A 20,369-nucleotide genomic window follows, 5' to 3' on the forward strand; every position below is an offset into this window, starting at 1 on the left:
AATAAAATATAATTTAATGTTGACCTGGCCCTTTCAATAAAGCCCTCAGGATGCCATTCCAGGGACACCTGTGGGACTTGTCCTGAAAAAGTTGCACATCTCTGCTGTAGAAGCTTCTAGTTGCTACTCTCTAGTTACATAGACAATTTCATCTAGCTAGGCTGTTTCTATAAGCAGGACAGAATGGGACTAACCATACCCAGGTTGGTTCCCGCAACCTGTTAGAACAGGACTGAAGAATAGGACTGACACTTCATACAATTCCTTTTATCCCTGGCTGCAGGCATGCTGGCTGAGGCCGTTGAGAGAGATCCAATATCTGGCAGCCCACATGTTCATCATGCCTCTGGAAGAGAGAGAGTGCATGAATAAGGCATAGGTCTACACCTCTGAAAGCAACCATATCTTTTCTTGGGATTGTGCAGGGCCTACAGAGGACAGCAACACTATCCTTGGAAAAATGTAGCTGCTTTAAAGTGTTGCAGAGAAGAGCTGTGAACGCACTCCTGTTCACTTTAAAGCACCTTTTGGGAATCAAATCCAAACTGTTGCACTACCCTCAGGACTCATAACCATTGACAAGATTTATTCTCCATGAGTCTCTTCCATCTTTGTAAAAAAGCCCCAGAATAGTTAACGCATCTTACAAATTTGGCAGAACCTTTTTCAAGGTAGCAAAGAAAAATGTTATGACTATACATGTATAGAAGGTAAAAATTCCCTTAAGTTGAGCTTGATTCCTAGACATATTGATGCAATTTTCTTGGCACCAATATGGTAATTGTTTGCCTTTGCCATCTTTCTTTTTTTCAAGTTCCCAATCTAGCCCACAGTCCTGAGCTTTTCTGGTGTTGTCCTAGTGTAGAACTAACAAGGTCTGACACAGACATTGCTTATTTTTCTTTTCTTTTCTTTTTTTGAGATCAGCCAAGGTTGGCTATGTACTAAATATGTATTGTATATCATAAACCTTGTTTTCAAAAAAATATGGAAGCATCTAATTAAAGATAACAATTTCATTTTATGAGAGCCTGCATCGTTTTTGAAAAATTGCATTCATACAAATGGCCAAAATGACACCTAAAAAGACTTGTGTCCTCTTTAGAACTACTGAAGGACTTTCAACTAAGTTGTCAGTGAGTGCACTTTGGGCCAACAAGTGTCTCTTTGATGAGATGGGTTTTATATAAACTGGAATGCTCAGAACTGTGATATATTATGCTCCAATGTGGCTTGCTAACTTTATGTTTTTGGTCCTTCAGGATGACTTTCCCTATCATAGCACTTAAGAACTTCCTTCTCCTAATTTATATAGGTTCTTGGGGAAATGTTACTGTTTGCACCTAAATATTTCCAGGCATCTGCATTTACAAAGATCTCTCTATATTTTCTTAGATCTTTATGCACCATCGTTGCCTTTTTGGGTATCATCACTCGGACTCTGCTTTCAACTTCTAAGGTTATGCTTTCCTTGTCATCCATATATTCTCATTTCTGATGCCTCTCCTTTTCCTTTTAATGCCAGTGATGAAGACAACAAGCCACTGCAGGGCAGTCAGACCTCCTTAGATGGCACAATAAAGCAACAAGAAAGTGATGACAGCTTGGTGGACTATGGTGAAGGAGGTGAAGGGCAGTTCAATGAAGATGGCTCCTTTATTGGCCAGTACACAGTTAAGAAAGACAAAGAGGAGACAGAAGGCAATGAGAGCTCAGAAGCCACATCACCAGTAAATGCTATATATTCCCTGGCATAACACTATATATTGAAACAACAGCAGCTAAATAAAGAAATAAGTTGGTGTGGGTCAGCAGAGTCACCATCGACAACAGAAAGCAACCAGGGTAGGGCAACGAAGGCCAAACACACAAACCCGACCAGTGCCATCATCTCTTTAGCAAACGGCATAGATGCACTGACTGCTGAAGTGATCACACTGCAGCTGAAATCTGAGCTAACCCACCAGAGACCAGCTGAAGAGCAGAATGCAGAGATTCTGTGCCCCAGGCTTCAGAACTTGGACTGAAATAAACATCCCTCTATACCCCCTTTGTCTGATTTGTGAGATAATGCAATTTCTTTCATTAATAATGTATACAGCTGACTTGGGGAGGGGGATCCTTTTTAAGGATTTGATGTTGTCCTCAGAAAGAAAAATGTCTGAACATGGGGGGAAACTGGAGTAGGGAGTGGTGATAAAACTGAGCACATAATGGCACGCCCCTTGCTAGAAACAGCATGAAAACCACATTGCAGAATCAGTTACTGATTTAAATGATTAACTGTTTTATAAACAGGAACTTTTCTGAACATTTATTTCTATTGGAGATCATTGCAGACAGGCCCTAGCCTATGCTTCTCACTAAGCAAGGTATATGCTGCTCCTTCCTATGAGTTAAAATGGTTCTGTATTAGGCTTCAGTGTGGAAGCTATAAAATGGGAAAGGCAGGATTGTTGCATTGATTGAAGATCTCACTTGTAGCCCTGTACTTCAGTTTCTGCATCCCATAGAAATAACAATGTGAAGTTTTGCTCTACCCATCAAAGAGTTTAATGGAAAAGTTGTATCTCTGCCAAAAAAGCAAGAATAGGAAAACAGAATTGGATTGCTGTTTTTCAGTGGATAATTATTGAGGGAATTTGTTGTTAATTCTTATTAAAAGCAGCCATTCCTCACAGTGCGTGCACATGGTATCAATTACCATCCCAGAATCCTGCATGTAACAGGAAAGGGAGAAAGGTAACCAGAGAAGACCAGCCAGTCTGTTCTTTCCGACTGCTAATTGAAAGAGGAAAGCAGTTCCCTACTAAAAAATAAAGTAACTTGCCTGAAGTCATCTCCATGAAAAATTCTGGCATTTCCTGGATCTATATCTTTCATGCAAAAGTACCTATGCACCCAGAATAAACCCCAAATGAATCCATCTGTCTCTATTTTGCATTTTCAAGGTGAAGCAATCCCCAATACATGTTGGGACCTCTTCTTGCGCATGCCCCTTCAGTCAGCCTAAAAGCAGCCTTTCCATTGCTAACTAAACAGCAGCATGGAACTCGCACTCTGTTAGTTGCACTTCAAAGACACTCAAGTCAAGCTAACTTCCTAACCTGCAGTAACCCTGTTTTCCTCAGATGCAGATTCTGTTGTGACATTATTCTTCCATATATGCCTTAAACAGCTTCATGCGTTCCCTGAAGCTTAATAAACTATGAATATTTATCCATAGATTAAGCCCTTTGTGTGATGGTCTGTAATCTGTCCATGCATTTTAAACAAGATTACTACAGCTTGGCAGAATAAGAAAGCAGCGTGGATAGTTGTAGAAATTAGAGATGTATAATATACAGTATTTAGCAAAATGTAGTATGTGTTCTCTTTACGCCCTACATTTTTGAAACCAAAGAGATTTAAAAGAAGAAATTTGGCCCCTACAACAGTTGCATGGCTGTAAAAGAACATGAAGGAAAATTTTGAAGATCTGCTTCAGGGTCATGCTCAAATGGAAACACAAATAATATGGGTAAATGTTCAAGTTGATTTTATTTAGAAGGGGTTTCGCTAATAGGCATATATCTCAAGAAGCAAACAGTTTAGCATACTTCATAAAATACTGTCATATTCTGGGAATTTTAAAAATCAACTAAATGAAAATTTTAATGTAGCCATTTTGTACTGTGGAACCAAAAGGAAACCAAGTGAAGTCTCTTTGGTGAGTTAAATTAGGCTCCCTGCGCTCCAAAAATGGTGTGGAATAGTGTTTATTCCAAACATTGAATTAGCTGTGCCTCCTTGAACAAAGACAGGCTATATGATATACTGAGCAAGTGGCAAATACATCTGGCTCCCAGTTAACTTTTGTGTCTTTTTTTGTTTATTTTTGGTGACTTCAAGTCCGTGTTGACTCCTGGAAACTGCCTGGACAAGTCCCTGCAGTCTTCTTGGCAAGATTTCAGAAATGGTTTTGCCATTGCCTCCTTCCAATGGCTGAGAGAGGGTGACTGGCCTAAGGTCACATAGCTGGCTTTGTGCCTAAAGCAGGACTAGAACTCACAGTCTTCCGGTTTCTTGACTGATACCTTAACCACTACACCAAAATGGCTCTTTTTGTGTCTATAACTTTATAGTAAATGTAATTTTTATTCTTTCCAACTCAACAGAAAATTATGGAAAGAAATTGTATAAGGAGGTTATACATGCTGCCTGCCTGTTCATCAAGACCTACCTGTCCAGGTAGGATCATTCTCTGAAAACTGAACAGAACTTGACTAAATTTAGTGTTGGGTGGGGAGGGGGAATGAAGCCAGCAAAAGAAAGATTGAATTCAAAAATTGTCTGGATCTGGCTTGGGAGTTGTGAAGAAATCCCCCATGGTGGAGGCAGTTGACTCCATTCTAACTCTCTTTCCTTGTTCATTCCCAGTTACCTCATCAAGAACAGAGCTATTATTAAGAGGTGGAAAAGAATTCCAATAATCATGCTCTCCCCTAACTTGTTACTATCTAGGATTAAAGGAAGCTTCTAATTTCCATGGGTTCACCGTTGAACATGTTGCATTATGAAACATAGAAAACAGCTTTCTTCCAACTCAGATTTAGGTAGTAGCAGTAGCAGTAGTTCCCCAGAGTTTCAAAAAGGAGCTTTTCACAGTTCTGCCTAAATATATCAGGGATTACAAACAAATAATTTGCATGAAAAGTGTGTGTTCTGCCACTAACAGGACACTGAAATACCCACTGTGTCAAAACATTCAACAACATATCCTATATAAATTTAAATTTTCACTTTCAATAGATCACTTTAGTAAGTGATAAACATTAAACTATGTACATAATTGTTTCTAATCCTGTCCACAATTGTCAGTAAGCTTATGTATAGAGACTCCTGGGATTTAAAGGAATATTCCATTTTACAGAACCGGCTGATTTGAGACTCACCAAATAACAAGAGAATACCATATACACTTAATCACTTCTACATGGGATATTGGAACCAAATCAGGTTCTCATGAGTACCTAGCGGTACTTATAGTCCTATTCTGTCCATAAGATCTGAGTGTGTGCGTGTGTGTGTGCACGTTTGTCCTCTTTGCAAGCCCATATATTTGAAGAGAACAGTAAGGTATGTGGTTGGCTTTCCATGGCTCTAGAGATGCTGGGAAAGTCCTATTTTTTTTAAAAAAAAAAATCTTGAGGGATCTACATTCTTAAGAATGCCACGTTTCAGGTACATTTAATGGGTTTGTGCATATAACAGAATTACCAAATTTTTGTAATTTTTTCTGCTTAGTTGTTTTCTAATGGTAGAAAGGAAATTACAATGGAAAACATGTTACCCTCAGTGGAATTACCTTGGGAACAGAGGTGGCTTAAAAAATGGGAATTGAGTTAAAAAGATACATGTCCCACAATTAAAGCTCTATATGGCCTAATAGAAATGAAAGCCAAAGACTCTTGATAAGATTTTACTACAGGAGATGAGGCCTCATCTGCAACATTTCAAATAGTTTCCAACAGAAATATTTTACAATAAATACATCTAAAACCACTCTGAAAAAAAAACATACAATGCAGACATGAGGAGAGCTTAAAGAGGCATATGACCATGCCCCTATGAATGGATCTACTATTTCCTAATTTTGGAAGATCATTGAGATTTGGCATTCTTAATACCTAGTTAATATTAAAGGTCTGAGAGGGGTGGAAAAGGCTTTGATAGGTTTGAGGTCAAGTACTCAGTTGCAAAGAGGTAGACTTCAGTGATTTTGCAGTCAGTTTGGAAGTTTATTAAATCAAAAAAAGACAAGTATAGGGTCTAGAAAACTTTTGAATTTTATCTAATTTGAGTCTGGCAATTCTCCAAGGAGCCCCTACTGTTACAACTGATAATAATCTAGATTCTGCAACATACTAACTTTGCTTGTAGAAAATTATTCTATGGAAAGTACTTTAACTATAATCTAAACATTTACCCCAACCTGGTGTGATCACATGTATGGTGGCAAATAAATTCATGAAATGTTAGGCCCATGGGTCATGTTGCTGGGTAAAATTCTGGCCACTTTTGTATCCATACGATACCATGTTGTGGGGGATGGTTGATTTTCTCTTCTCCATAGGACTATCAACATGAATTTCATTACTAAATTGTTCTGGCCATTTAGATTTAAGGGTTTTGGCCAGCCTAAGTATCAAAACCGGAGAAGAAGGCCGGCATTGTTAGATCATGCACAGTGGTTCTTATCCATTATTTGCTCTCCAACTGCAAAGGTTCCTGAGGTTCTGTCACTTTGAGAAGGAGCATTGAAAAAGTTTTCCAAAGTCTACTCAGTCAATATAGCATGATACAGGTGCAGATCTATGCCCAACATTTGCCTGGGCATAAATCTGCACCAAGTGGCAGGGTGCTATTCAGAATTGCTTAATTTACTCTATATGACTTAAGTTCTGAAACAATATTATTGTTCTTCTGCTCATTTTACAGTTTGGGTTAAATTCTATTTTTATCATGACACATCTGACCAATGTTCCAGATGTACAAATTCCTGATATTTTAAAACAGCATTTCTCAAGTTGATGTCATTCACCTATGTTGGACTCCAGTTCCCATAATCAAGAGTCAGCAAGGGCAACTGTAGTAAGATTCAGATATCACTACCTGAGCCAGCATATTCAACCATATTACTCTCTAATTTAAGCCAGGAGAATTGAAAGTTTTATTATTGCTTTGTGCATTGGGAACTGGAAGAGGAATGAATCTGTTTCATCTTACACAGACAGGAGCCAGATTTACCTAATGTGCCCCTGAGGTTAAGATTGGTACATTTTCTGTACAGATGGATGATTGGATAATCACATTTTCCAAACCCTTGCACAACTGACCCTGAGAAAAAAACCAATAGAAAAAATGGCCTAGAATCTTCCTAACATTTCTTTCCTCCAATCCAAGTTCAACCCTATAGAAGTGACCCACAGCTCAACTAGAATAGGAGAAGCCTGACCTCACGTATCAATCTGTCTGCAATTAACCTGGATTCATGCCCCAATTACCTGTCAGAAATATCCAAGGGGAGTGCTGTATAATATTGACTTCCATTAGGGCTCAGCCTCTTGTTTATATCATATACCTGACTCATATGACCTACTGTGGCCTTTCTTCCCATCCCTGCTAGTAGCTGCAGGAACAAGCTTACTCTTACTTCCTGGCATGTAGAGAATTGGAGGGATGGCAGTAATCAGATTCATGACTTTGACCTATAAAGGAAGCAGGGTTTGCACCAAGTTTAATTCTTTACTGCTGTCAAAAGTCTTCAGCTAAGCAATAATCATCAGCACAGTAATAAAACATGAAATCTCTTTCCAATCTAATTCATTGTAGCTCATCTGAAGGTGGCAAATCTTTTCTGGTGGTAAGAAATCCAGAATGTTTAATACAGATAGGCCCATCTCTTAATATTATTATGCTTTGTGATGTCAAAAGATACTTTTAGACCCTCATGCTGAACCTACAGAGACCCAGAGATCTTCCTTTGCACTATGAAGGTTTATTTATTGGACCTATTTGGGTTAGGTTTTAACTTATTAATGAAGATACAGTCATACTTATCCCATTTCCCTAATAATGTCCCAACCTTGATTCTGATCATTCTTATATGTTTGTTTTGTTTTGTCTTGTTTTTTTAAAGTGTTAACCCTTTCCAACAGATGAATGCATATCTGTGGCTGTAAAGAATGGTTTACAATGAGTATTTTCCAAGTTCTGGAGACATGTTTAATGTACAGACTGCATGAGCAATATGAAAAAGGCCCAAACATAGAGAAATGTTTTTTGAATCACTGTAAAAAGACTGATTTGGGGGGGGGTTGTTTTATATAGAAAACACTAAATATAATAAAAAATATTCAAAAGAGAGGCTAAGCATGACATTCATTTGTCTCCTACACAAAAAAAGAAAAATGGCTCCATAGCTACAGTGGTAGGTAGAACTTGGAAGGGTTAGACTAACTCCCTTTCCCTTTTCCCCTGTCACTAATGCTTTTAATAATGCCATTGAGAAGCAGGCTAATGCTTTCACTGCTGACAGTTGCCAAGGATGCTTTAAAAAAGGACTAGGAAAATGTCTGCCAGTGGTGGTTTTAAGGATATTAAATGCCTTAAAGTGGAGAAATGAAATGAGTGGACCAGATTAGACTGCCACTTAGACACTTTTTTTAAATGGTTACATTTTACCCACTATTTCCCAAAACAGTATTACTCCATTACTCCATATTTGCAAATGCTGAAGCCAACAAGGTCAACCAGCCCAAACTGGATGGCGAACTTGCAATATTAGCTTTCTTGTAAAGATGTATGTTTGCATCATCAATGCTGTGTGTTCTGGTTTCTAATGTACTGTCCTGAAATGTAATGATTTATTGGAGCACCTGGTTTGCTAAGGATGGTTGATAAAAACACAGTGTTGTATTCTGTATTTTCACAAAAGTATTTTGCATTTCCACAGTATTTTCACCAGGTGATAGAAGACAGGTATAGAAATATATCATTTATCGCATATAATCAAGCTAAAGGGAATGTCATGTCATCTGTGAGTGGTATGGAATAAAGTAGTTCTTCATTTATAAGAGAAATACATGGAAATCAAAACCAATGTTAGTTAGGAGCAAGAGACCTACTGCAAACATAGTGAAGTAATTTTCCAAGTGCTGCCCTATAGAGGTTTAGCTCTGCAATTTAAATATGCTCCCTGCCCTTCTGCCATTTCAAAATGGCATATGCTATATGACAAATGACTGCAAAGGGAAATCATCCATAATCCATACGCATACATCCAGATATATTACCAGTGAGAGAGGAGCAAGCTTAGCAGGTAATAAATGCATTGGCGCCATAGACAATCTGATTTAAATGTTGCTTTCTGGAAAATTATATTCACAGATGGAGCAGCCCACACACAGACGCTGTGTTAAATGGTTTGCAGGGTTATTGCTGTTTACCCCTGTCAAGACAGGTTTCTTTACAGTCGCAGACTTCTTTCCATCAAATGTTCCTCTTGCTTGATGACAATGCTCATCACTGAGAGAAAACATCATTTTCAGGTCATGATTAGATGGGAAGCAATAAAGATCTTCTTGTTATTATCAAGGTCTTAGAATGCCAGTTTTTAAAACTTCTTTTTAAAACTCAGAATGCTTTTGCAGATGGAGATGCAAGGATGGCAATACGCAAGTCCAGACTTTATCCTCCTATACGGAATCTGACCTACTGAGGGTGGCCTCCTTTCCCCCTCCCCCTCCCATCCCATCTCAGTTGATAGGAGCCCACTCAAGGGGTATCCTATTGCCATAATAGTTTTAGAAAAATCATTTCATTCCCCAAGGCAATCTAGGTATATTCCAGCTGGCCTCTGCTTTAAAAATAGCATAAACTAAACAAACATATACAAGCCAAATTAGGCCCTGTTTTCCCCTCCCAGCCTTCTCTTGCTCCTGCGCACTCTTTTAGGAGTGTGTCCTATTGAATGCAGTGAGTGTTACCTCTCAATAAACATGTACAAGGCTGTCCTCTTATTTCCATAAAAGCATTCAGAGGACTATTCCGCTGTAGCAAAACCCAAGCTCTGTTGGCAAATAAGCATTAGGTCACTACTTTGTACAAAGAAGGATTTCATCTGTTTCAACCAACTCGTGCCAAAACAGTGTCACGGGGCTCAGTATTCAGTACTTCTTCATTTTCCCATGACATTGAGGAATGTAAGGAGCAATATCGTGAAAATCTCGATATGGGTCCCAAAATAATGGCAATTCTAGGTGTTAGTTTTCCTTTCTGATTGATGATGAATTTTATAGGTAACTCCTTGCTGGCTGAGTAACTTGGGTTCCCAGCAGGCAGGTATCAAACAGTTAGAGTGATTGATGTGAATTGAGTGGAAAAAGCTCCCAGATTTAACTGGGCAACTGATTTATTTTTAAAAAGCTATTAGACTGAGTTATGAGCCAGGAAGTTTCTAGTACAAATTCTACCTCTGCTATGATTTTATTAAGTGGCGTTAGCCAAGCGGTCAAGGATATATCCAGAAATTTTTATTTTGCTTGGTCCAAAAAGTTTTATTAGCTTTGAACAAAAATATACAGGCAAGTCTGCACACTTAGGAGTGGTGAAGCCTAAGGAATCAACAAAGAACCTGCTATCCTGAAAGCCCACAGTGGATGTAGGCTGGCCATTTATTGTATTTCTTGATTTTATGACATAAAATAAAGGTAGTGAGTGGTTCACAGTAATAATAATAATATTAATCATACAGTTGCATGGGACTGTAATTCATGTGCCTAGTACTTGCAACTCACCCATGCATTGCCTTATATGGGTGCTATGCTGCTCAGAGACACATTCCATGGCATTTTAAAGTCCTCGGAGGATGGCAGGAAATCTTCAGTAATGGGAATTTGAGATCAGTGTTATTCAGACTCCACATGAAAGATACCAAGTACTTCAATAAAATGTATTTTGAGAGATATTTTTAAAAAGAGAGAGAAGTGAAACAATATGGTGATAGGGCAGGCCACTTCAGCAATCTCTCTTCAGAATGTCACACCGGTTATTCTCTGTTATCGGTGATACATACTGTTCACTCAGATGTGGCTTCTCTTGTGAGTGGAGGTAGAAATTTAGCAGGATGGAAAAAACTTTGCCAGATGCCTGGCGTGTTTCTTTTCTCCAGAAGACAAAGGTTCAATGTTTTTACAGATCCAGGCTTGCTGAAGGAACAATAAGTTAGGTCTAAATCCCTTTTCCATAATTTTTACATTTTTAATTCTAATCCTCCCCCAAAGTGGGCAAATGAATCTGTTTTGGTTCTTCTTTATGATAATGGTGCAGCTCTACTTTCTACAATGGCAGTAGGTTTAAGGAGGAGCTTTTAAGTCTTGTTTTACATTGTAGAGAGGGGAAACTCGGCATCGGTTAAGCCAAAACAAAATTTATTAAAAGGCATGTAAATTGTAGCCATATTTATAATTATATTGCTGGTAGCCATATAGATCATTTCAAGGCCTTCAAATATCTGGGAAACATTTTTCAATCAAGTGCAGTACAGAATGAACAAGTTAAAGCTGTTACCAATTGGACACGCAGTGCTACAATGCATTTCATTGTTTTGCCAGTGACAGAGATAACAACTGTGCCTGCTGCTGTAAACATCTTTACAACTAAGATCATTTGCCTCTTGCTTTACAGCTCATGGATTTGTAACTACAAGATTTAAGACCCCTAAAAGAATTACAATCTCAATTTTTAAGAGCCGTTCTGCCTCCGGTCTATCTCCAACTTCAATTTCTGCCTAAACTAGGGGGTTAATCTCCCTAAAGGCCCATAATCTCCCCACCATGTCATTTCAGATTTTGGTTAAAATTAAATTTCTGTGATGGATTCCTAGCCCGTCTGATCCTAGTAGAAAAGTTTTCATGGAAGAAAAGCATTGAATTGAACCTTAGATACTGTGGCCTCTTTGCTCAGTCATTGATCTCACTTGGGATCAAGGCAGCCTTTTTGGTGAGGAAGCAACACATATTTGACTCTGACCTACAGCAAGACCAAATTACAATTTCTCTTTATTATAACAGTGGATTGCCTGGAAGACCTTTTATGCAAGCCAATTACCTTATTAACATTATGTTGATGTAACACAGGAAAGCCTTCTCTTTAGCCAGATTCAGTGGTTTTATTTTGTTTGTTTGTTTATTTAATTAGTATACTGCCCAGTAACTCTGGGCAGTTCACAAAGTAAAAAAATGGAAAAATAGCAATAATGCAACAGTAAAGACAAGGAACAAAAGATGGCAAAAGCCAGGCAGCAAGACACAGATCCAACCTCCTCAGCCAAGGGCCTGGGCAAAGAACCAGGTCTTCAAGTCCCTCCAAAGCACCAGTAGGGTGGTAACCCCCTGGACTTCAGGGGGAACATCATTCCAGAGAGCAGGTGCTGCAACAGAGAAGGAGCACCTCCAAGGTCTGGGTGGATGGCATTGTTTAACTGAAGGAACCCAGAGTGTGCCAACCCTGCTGAATCAAATCAGCCAGGCAGATACTATGGGAGATAAGCAGTCCCTCAAGTAACTGGTCTTTAGCCAAATAGGGCTTTATAGTTAACAACCAGCACCTTGAATTGTATCTGAAAGCAAACTGGCAACCAGTGCAGCTCACGAAGCAGGACCATTACTTAGGCATAGGGAGGCATGCCCATCACTGCCTATGCCACTGCATTCTGGATCAGTCGAAACTTCCAGGTGGTCTTCAAGGGCATCCCCACATAGAGTGCATTGCAGTAGTCAAGCTACAAGATGATCAGGGTGTGAGTGACTCTCTGAAGAGCCTCCCAAGCCATCATGCTATCTGTTAATATACATATTGCTAATATGTGTGTGTGCGCATACACTCTTCACAGCAGGCTTTGCTTAATGTAGCACACCATTTAAGTAATTTTATATTTCATCTTTCCCAAAATCTTTCTCTTTAATTGTGTGTAACGTGTAATGGGCAACTCTCCTTTGGCAGTAAGTAATGTTGATTTACTTATTTACTACTAGTTCTAATCTTCCAACTGAGGTCGGCACGCTCAACCTTAGAGTGGCAGATGAGGAGGAAGCAGCGCCTTTTCTCCTCACCTTGGGCAACATCATATTTTTCCATCATTTTGTGTGTAGCTTTCATTATGAACAGCTCTTGCAAGATCACGAGAGCAAAGCCTTGTACTGAGGAAGGTGGCAATCTTAAGTTCCTATTTAGCCCATGAAGCTGTAATTGCTTTCAGTTTGATTAATGGGTCTGAACATCTAAGAGCCTCCCACACCCTGTTCAGCTCCCATGATGCCCAGGAGAAGCAAAGGAATTCACTTCTCTTACCTAGTCATAGGATGTCCATTCAACAAGCTTGTCAGGTCTCAGAGTCTGACTGGAAAGGTTAGTTGTTTGTGTGAGCTGTCTAGGATATAGTAGCAGGCTAAACCAACAACGCATGGCCATCCCAGAATCTATATGTGTTAAACAGATAACTATGTCTTGGAAATAGCGATTATTTTGCCTTAAACAGATAATTATGTCTTGGAAATAGTGAAAAGCAAGAAGCATGGTTTAAGTTCACAGACACTTAATATGATCAACTTATAAAATTGTGCTGCAATGTCTGCAATACTGGGTGCCCAGGGGATGCGGCCGGCCCGAGCTGCCTCCCTTGCAAGGTCCTCCCTTTCAGATATCCTCAGTTAAGACTATGTCTTTGCTTCTTGACTGTGACTAGGAAATGTTTTGCACAAAGCATCCAAAAGCATCTCCTCTTTCTTAAGCATGCAGGAGAAAGCAAGACAGCTCTTCAGGACATATTCTATGCAGCTAACACTTTTGGCCCGTTGAGTGCTACCCTGTCTGGAGGGTTTCCTTATCCTGGCTTAATACACCTTGAAAGTGTTAAGTGATTATTCATTCTATCCCTCCTCTGTATCAAGATGGTACTCCACTCCAAATCCCCAAATGCAATCAGCCTCTTCCACTAACCATTCATCAGGATCCACTGCCTGGTCTCCCACATTCTCAGACGCCCCTAGCATTGGTGGTGCCGGTAGGGCAGGATTTGGGGATAGGGATCTGGGGCTCCACGTGGGCAGCAGGACTAGCTAATCACTGGTTGAAATAATCTGAAAAGCCCCCCCCCCTTACCTTTTGAAAACTCTGATTTGCCCAGTGACGTAAAGGTCATTTGGGCTCTACCGCATCACCTCACGGCATCCTATATCAGGGCAGTTCTTCTTCTCCATTGTTTTAATCTGCTGAAAACAAGAAAGTGTGGCTGAGGGATTGGGGAGGAACTCTTGCAGCTAGACATTAAATGATTGCTTTGATGGAAAAATGTATCATTTAAAGCAGTGTTTTTCAAACTTGGCAACTTTAAGATGTGTGGACTTCAACTCCCAGAATTTCAGAAACACTGCTTTAAAGTAAATGAAAATATAATATTTTAAAGTAGGAAATTCTCTTTGGATGTCCCCACATGAATAGGCTTAGGAACAACTGTCCCCTTAAAAAAAAAATCCAGTAAATGTAAATTGTTGGCTCCTGGTGACAACATGGCCTGGTCTATGTTATGTTTTTGGCAACAATGTGCTACTGGCTTTTTCCGGGATATTTCTTTTACATTCCAATCTTATTTATAGCCCTAGAACTTCCTAGTGGTCTCCCATCCAATTACTAGTCCTTAAGTTGAGAAGTGTTATAGTCTGCAGGAAGGGGCCATAAAAGTCTGACATCTAGACCCTAAAATAACTACCTGCACAATTTAACACAAAAAAATTACCTGCTGAATGTTTTTTGAAATAAAGTCAGAGGTCAGTGACCTCCTCCAGTTCTCCATTTCCTGATCTGAAAAAGCTGTAGGACTTTTCTCCCACTCCCATTCTCCCACTTTTACACCTCTGTAAAAATTGGAAGATGTGTTCACTAAAATGGACCCAATTGTTCCCAGCGCTTCCTGCACTGAGGAAAAAAATGGTGGCAGTGAAGAAGTTTGCTTGTCAATAAGTGCATTTGCTTTTGCTCCTATTGTCAGGATAGTAGAACACATGTTGAAAGCCACTGGCTACAATAATGCAAGGCCAGGCCCTGGTCATTGTTCATGATGACTGCTTAATGGCCGGGTTCTTTGGGGTGATTGATGCAGAGATCACAGTGTGTCCTTTGCTTCATTTGCCTGCATTGAAAAGTACAGTGGAACCTCAGGTTACGAACTTAATTCGTTCCGTGACTCTGGTCGCACCCCAAATTGGTCGCAACCCGAAGGAAATTTCCCCATAAGGTTCAATGTAATTACCATTAATCCGTTCTGGCGTGGAGGACAGGGAGGCGGCTATTGCTTGGAGGGAGAGTCCCCCTTCCTACGACCACGTGTCAGGGGCAGAAAATGGCCGCGGACCACGTGTCAGGGGCGGAAAAATGGCCGCGGACCGTGTCACGAGAGGGAAAATGGCCACATATCCTGTTCGTACCCCGAGGCGGAGTTCGCAAACCAAGGTAAATTTTTGTGGCCGGAGCTGGTCGTAACCCGAAAAGTTCGTTAACAGAGGTGTTCGTAACCCAAGGTACCACTGTAACATGTTCTGAACGTTGCCAGCTGCGTATGTCACCGCAAGAGGTTTTCTCTGACCAGCAGTGCTGCCAATTTCAGCTAGATGAAAGATGGGTGATGTACACCCTAAGGACTTTAAACAGCAAAGGTACATGTTTTCTGCAACCAGCTGAAATCAGAAATAAAAGGATCCTTCCATACAGAACTAAATATGTTCCCCATAAACAACTGGACATACAGTCGGTGAGTAAAAATCTGCTACTAGGATTGATTATGTGCCATCAAGTTGTTGTCGACTCTTAGCAACCACATAGATAGATTTTCTCCATGATGATCTGTCCCTAACCTGGTCTTTCAGGTCTTCCAATGATGCACTAATTGCTGCTGTAATAGAGTCCATCCACCTTGCTGATAGTTGCCCTCTTCTTCTCTTTCCTTCAATCTTTTCCAGCATTAGAGCCTTCTCCAGAAACCAAGGTCTTCACATAAGGCAGTGTTGTCCAAACTTGGCCACTTTAAGATGAGTGGACTTCAACTCCCAGAATTCCTGCTGGCTGGGGAATTCTGGGAGTTGAAGTCCACTCATCTTAAAGTGGCCAAGTTTGGACAACACTGGCATAAGGTGTCCAAAGTAGGATAATTTGAGTCTGATCATTTGTGCCTCAAGTGAGAACTCTGGGTTGATTAATCTCATGATCCATTAGTCTGCTTTCTTGACTCTCCACAGTATTCTCCAACAAAATTCTACTATACGTCAAACATATTAGTAAGACTCATGCAGAAAATATCCTTCTTTTTCCTGCAAATGTCCCTGCCCTTTTTAAAAATACTTCCTATTCAGCAGTGGGGTCCACCTTAACCACTGATCCCTCTTTGCAGCCAGAACAGACACATTCGCTCATGAATTGGTTGTGGTTGTAAACCCAATCAATGGAGTCCCTTTTTTCCCACAGTCCAAGAACAGGAACAGACCAAGCCTGGGCAAGATGCTATCTTTCCTGCAATTTTATTTCTTGTTTCAAAAACTCACCTTTATCCTGAGTGCTGTGATCTCAGTCCTTTTGGCTCTCTTGATAAAGGCTTTTATCATTAAAGAAATGAATTGGCAATGAGTTGACAAAGATATCTAATCAAAATTTAATGTAAATGCAATTCATACCCATATACATCCATACATCCATACTCAACATGCTATTCCTTTTCAAAGTAAGCAATGAGCAGCATGCAGAAAGCAAGAAATAATAGGCCCAATAAATTAAACACATAAAATAAGCAAAGGAAACACAGCTAACTCAGGTTTATACTAACACCATTCACTTCTCCATATCTTTATCACTGGAAACCATTCGTTGCTTTCACCATGTCCATATTCAGCATCATTCACCATTGTTTGCTTTTTAAACTTCACATTTTTCTCTCTGAGAATCTGATCAACCCCATCTAACCACATTCTTGATCTTCCATTTCCTCTCACTTCATTCACATTTCCTTCATATATTTGTTCCACAATTCAATCTTCATTAATTCCCTATAAGATCAACCAACTACAATGTACTTCTTTCATACTAGTTGGGAACCTGGTATTTAATCTACATTCTTTCAGCATCCATTCCCTTCTTGTTTTGTCATATACATTCCCAGTGCATTCAACATTTGTTTCTCTCAACCTTTCTACTGCATTTACACTGCTTAATATTTCTCCATCCATTTTCCCATTCTATTCAGGTACACAAAGTTATTTAGTTGCTGCAGTTTTTTAGCTTTTATATATAACATTCAATTATTCACTCCGTTTTCCGTGTTAAGTACAACTAGCGTGATACCTTCATTTTAAGATCCATACTCCTCAGAGCATCATACAATCTATCTAACATTCACTGCAAATCATTCAGGGTCTTCGCCCACAACATCACTGGCGTACAAAAGTACACACGCATGCATGCCCACAGCTTATATACCTCTATCATCACCACAATAATTCTTTATACATTTATCCATAAATACATTATGTAGCAAAGGGACATCAGACATCCTTCCTTACTCCATGGTCAACACTGAACCATTTGCTAAGCATTTCCTTTATTTTCATGCAAGTTTCACTTCTATCATATATTATCACTGTTTTGGTATTCAGCAGCAACCTTCAACTCCGCTGTCATGTAAAATATTTCATAATTTAAATCTATTCACTTTATCATGAGCTTTTTGTAAATCAACCAAAAAACCCCACTTTTTTTTCTCACATTCATATATTTTTCAATGAACTGATAGAAGGCAAAATTATGGTTTGCACACCATTATGCACTGTATCTTCCTAGTTTTGCTGATTGCCTCCTCTCATCTTCTTTCCGTTCAAATTCTGCCAAACAGACATTTTCCAGGCACATATAATAAACTCATGTCCCTTAGACCATATACCCCAACAGTCTGGCCATTTCCCAACATTCTCACAGCATTTATTATTTCCTTTTCACCAATTTTTCTTGGACAGTAACATTTATTGCATTTGTTTCAGTTCCAGACTTCAGCTTGCCATATCATTCCCATACAAATGCGAGCCTCTGTCATTTCAGCTTCAACTCAACTCAAATCATCTGATCACTTTCATTTTTAATTCCATTCACTCTGGAGCCTTCTTGTTTAGCCCTCCCACTTCCAAAGTATTTCTTCATTATTTCCATAAAAACTACCCTGTGTGGTCTTTGCCTCTTTTAATCTTAACTGTTTCATACTCTTTAATTTAATTCTCTGCAGCTATATTTTTCTGTGTAAACACATTATACAATATCACTCTCTTATATGCCTTTTTTTTTATCCACAGCCTCTTTCACTTCATAATTCCATCAAGTACTTCCCATTGGTATAATGCTATATACCTCAGTGGCCCTTCATAACGTAGTTCTTTTCATCTCTCCCAGGCCTCTTCCACAAGCCATTTCCTTACAGCCACTTTCCTCTCATTCTGTTGGGAGAGTAATTTAATACTTTTTTATACACAACTTCTATGTCTGTTCCTGCAGTCATTTTCCTGCCCCTGTAGTTTATCTCACTTCCTTCCTTTTCTTCCATGCTCATTTTTTTATAATATGCACTACTGACACTACCACAAAATGGTGTGCCCCTTTTCAGAACTTCTAAATACCCTTGCACCTTGCATCCTCCACTAATTCTCGCAATCTTTTATCAAAACAATCAAATCAAATGCTTTTAGATTTATATTCATTTGTCATGAGTATGTATAAAAAAAGATGCTTAAAATACATATTTGAAACAAACCAACCTTTTCATAAGTAGATATTCTTATTCATTATTATTCAGTTTGGGGTCTCCAAATAGCCCAGTTACATTTTCTATACTCTCATCTCATTCATGCCACTTATCAGAATAATTTTTCCCCTGGATCAGTTTCAATCAAATAATTGCAATTTTCCTCAAGCTCATCCCTGGTTCTGCCATTATCATTATACTATGGAGTGCAACATGCAACTAACACCAACTCAGGGATTCTTACTTTCATGTGCATCCACAACAACTTACATGACTTAAGTTCATACATTTTGTCATACATTTTAGCCTCTTCATTTATAATTAAACCTATACTTTAACTTCCCTACACATATTCATCAACTCCATTTCACAAGATCAGACAATCTTCATTTAGATATCTGTTTCCTTTTTCTCTTAGTTTTACAGATGCAGAAGATATTCATCAACTCCATTTCACAAGATCAGACAATCTTCATTTAGATATCTGTTTCCTTTTTCTCTTAGTTTTACAGATGCAGAAGATATCTATTTTAGTTTCTTTTGCTTCATTTTTTTAAAATATGCTTTTTACCATTTACTATCAAAGCCCAGTTTTATCCCAAGTATGCTCACACTATTTCATGCACACTAGGATCCCTAACAAGAAATTATCTTGGAAACAACATTCTGTTGCCCATATCTCATCAACTAGGAGTTATACGCATACAGGTAGTCCTCGTTTAACAACAGTAATTGGGACCGGAATTTCCATTGCTAAGCAGTGCGGTTGTAAAACGCAACATCATGTGACTGCATCACTTAGCAACGGAAATCCCAGCAGTACCCATTGCTGTCATTAAGTAAGGATTGCAAGTTATTAAGTGGGGACCTCACTTGACCACGACTTGGGACTTTCTGCCAGCTTCCAACAAGCAAAGTCAATGAGGAAACCAGTAGGAAGTCTCAAATCCCAGGAGGTGGATGGGTGCTATGGAGTGTGGATGGGCATGGGAGGGGGTGGTGCAGCACTGCATGAGTGTGGGCATGCATGGGAAGGGATGCTGCGTTGCCACACAAGTGCAAATGGGCATGCGTGAGCTATGGAGTGTGGGTGGGGAGGTGCTACGGGCAGGCATGTGCTATGAAGTATGAGATCTCTGGGATCTCATACTCCATAGCGGGCTCCTTGGGAGAAAAAGCAGCAGAAACAAGTTACAGGAGCAAGCTGTGACCTCCCCTGCTAGTTTCCCCATTGACTTTGCTTGTAGGAAGCTGGCAGGGAAAGTCACAAATGGTGATCATGTAACTACGGGATGCTGCAACCATCATAAGTGTGAGCTGGTTGCCAAGTACCTGAATCACGATCATGTGACTGTGGAAGTGCTGCAATGGCCAGAACTTCAAGGACCGGTCGTAACCACTACTCATTCAGCTTCATTGCAACTTTGAATGGTCACTGAACGAGTGGTCATTAACCAAGGACTACCTGTATACTCAAGATGCAATTTTAATAAAGTTACATATTTAATAAGTTATTAAAACATATAAGTTGAATGTCATTACAAACTCCTCCTTGTCTTCTACATTTCATTTACTGATTAGGATATCAAGGTATTAACATGATCTGAAAGCCTACCTTCTTTCTCGTGCACATTGTTCACATCAAGCAATCTAGTAATCTAAAACTATGTTTGAAATATTTTGTTCAATCAGCTGGGAGCAAGTCTCACAGCATTCGTTCTGCAAATGAATATTCAGGATTGACAGAATATTCTTTCAAGCTAGATTTCTCCAACTGGTGTATTTCAGGTGACCTGAACTTCAAACTCCCATAATTCCAAGTTTGTTTGAGAATTATGGAATCTTAAATTCCAACAAATTTGGACGACACTAGATTGAGGAAGGCTTTTTAAAACAGTAGTATACATTTAGTCCAGCCCATTTTGGTTGTTAGAGAATGTTACATTTACACACAATAAAGGGAATATTTTGTGTATCTAGGATAATTCCAACCTGC

At 39.3% G+C, this 20,369-nt stretch overlaps 2 protein-coding genes across 4 annotated transcripts in view; one reads left to right on the forward strand and one right to left on the reverse strand.

The window, feature by feature from the left end:
* NFASC (neurofascin) overlaps positions 1 to 7,847 on the forward strand; it is a 185,876-nt gene extending 178,029 nt beyond the window's left edge. For both annotated transcript variants that reach the window (XM_088154175.1, XM_088154176.1), the window contains one exon: positions 1,526 to 7,847. In XM_088154175.1, coding sequence (XP_088010301.1) covers positions 1,526 to 1,757 — 232 coding nt within the window. In that variant the 3' untranslated portion in view covers positions 1,758 to 7,847. The remainder of the gene's footprint in view (positions 1 to 1,525) is intronic.
* LOC148214225 (uncharacterized) overlaps positions 1 to 20,369 on the reverse strand; it is a 102,566-nt gene that overhangs the window by 73,572 nt on the left and 8,625 nt on the right. The window lies entirely within an intron of this gene.

This window comes from Python bivittatus, unplaced genomic scaffold (genome assembly GCF_059951505.1).
Source record: "Python bivittatus isolate LINGU-HERP-01145 unplaced genomic scaffold, Pbiv_v1 ctg000700_np1212, whole genome shotgun sequence".
Taxonomy (NCBI): domain Eukaryota; kingdom Metazoa; phylum Chordata; class Lepidosauria; order Squamata; family Pythonidae; genus Python; species Python bivittatus.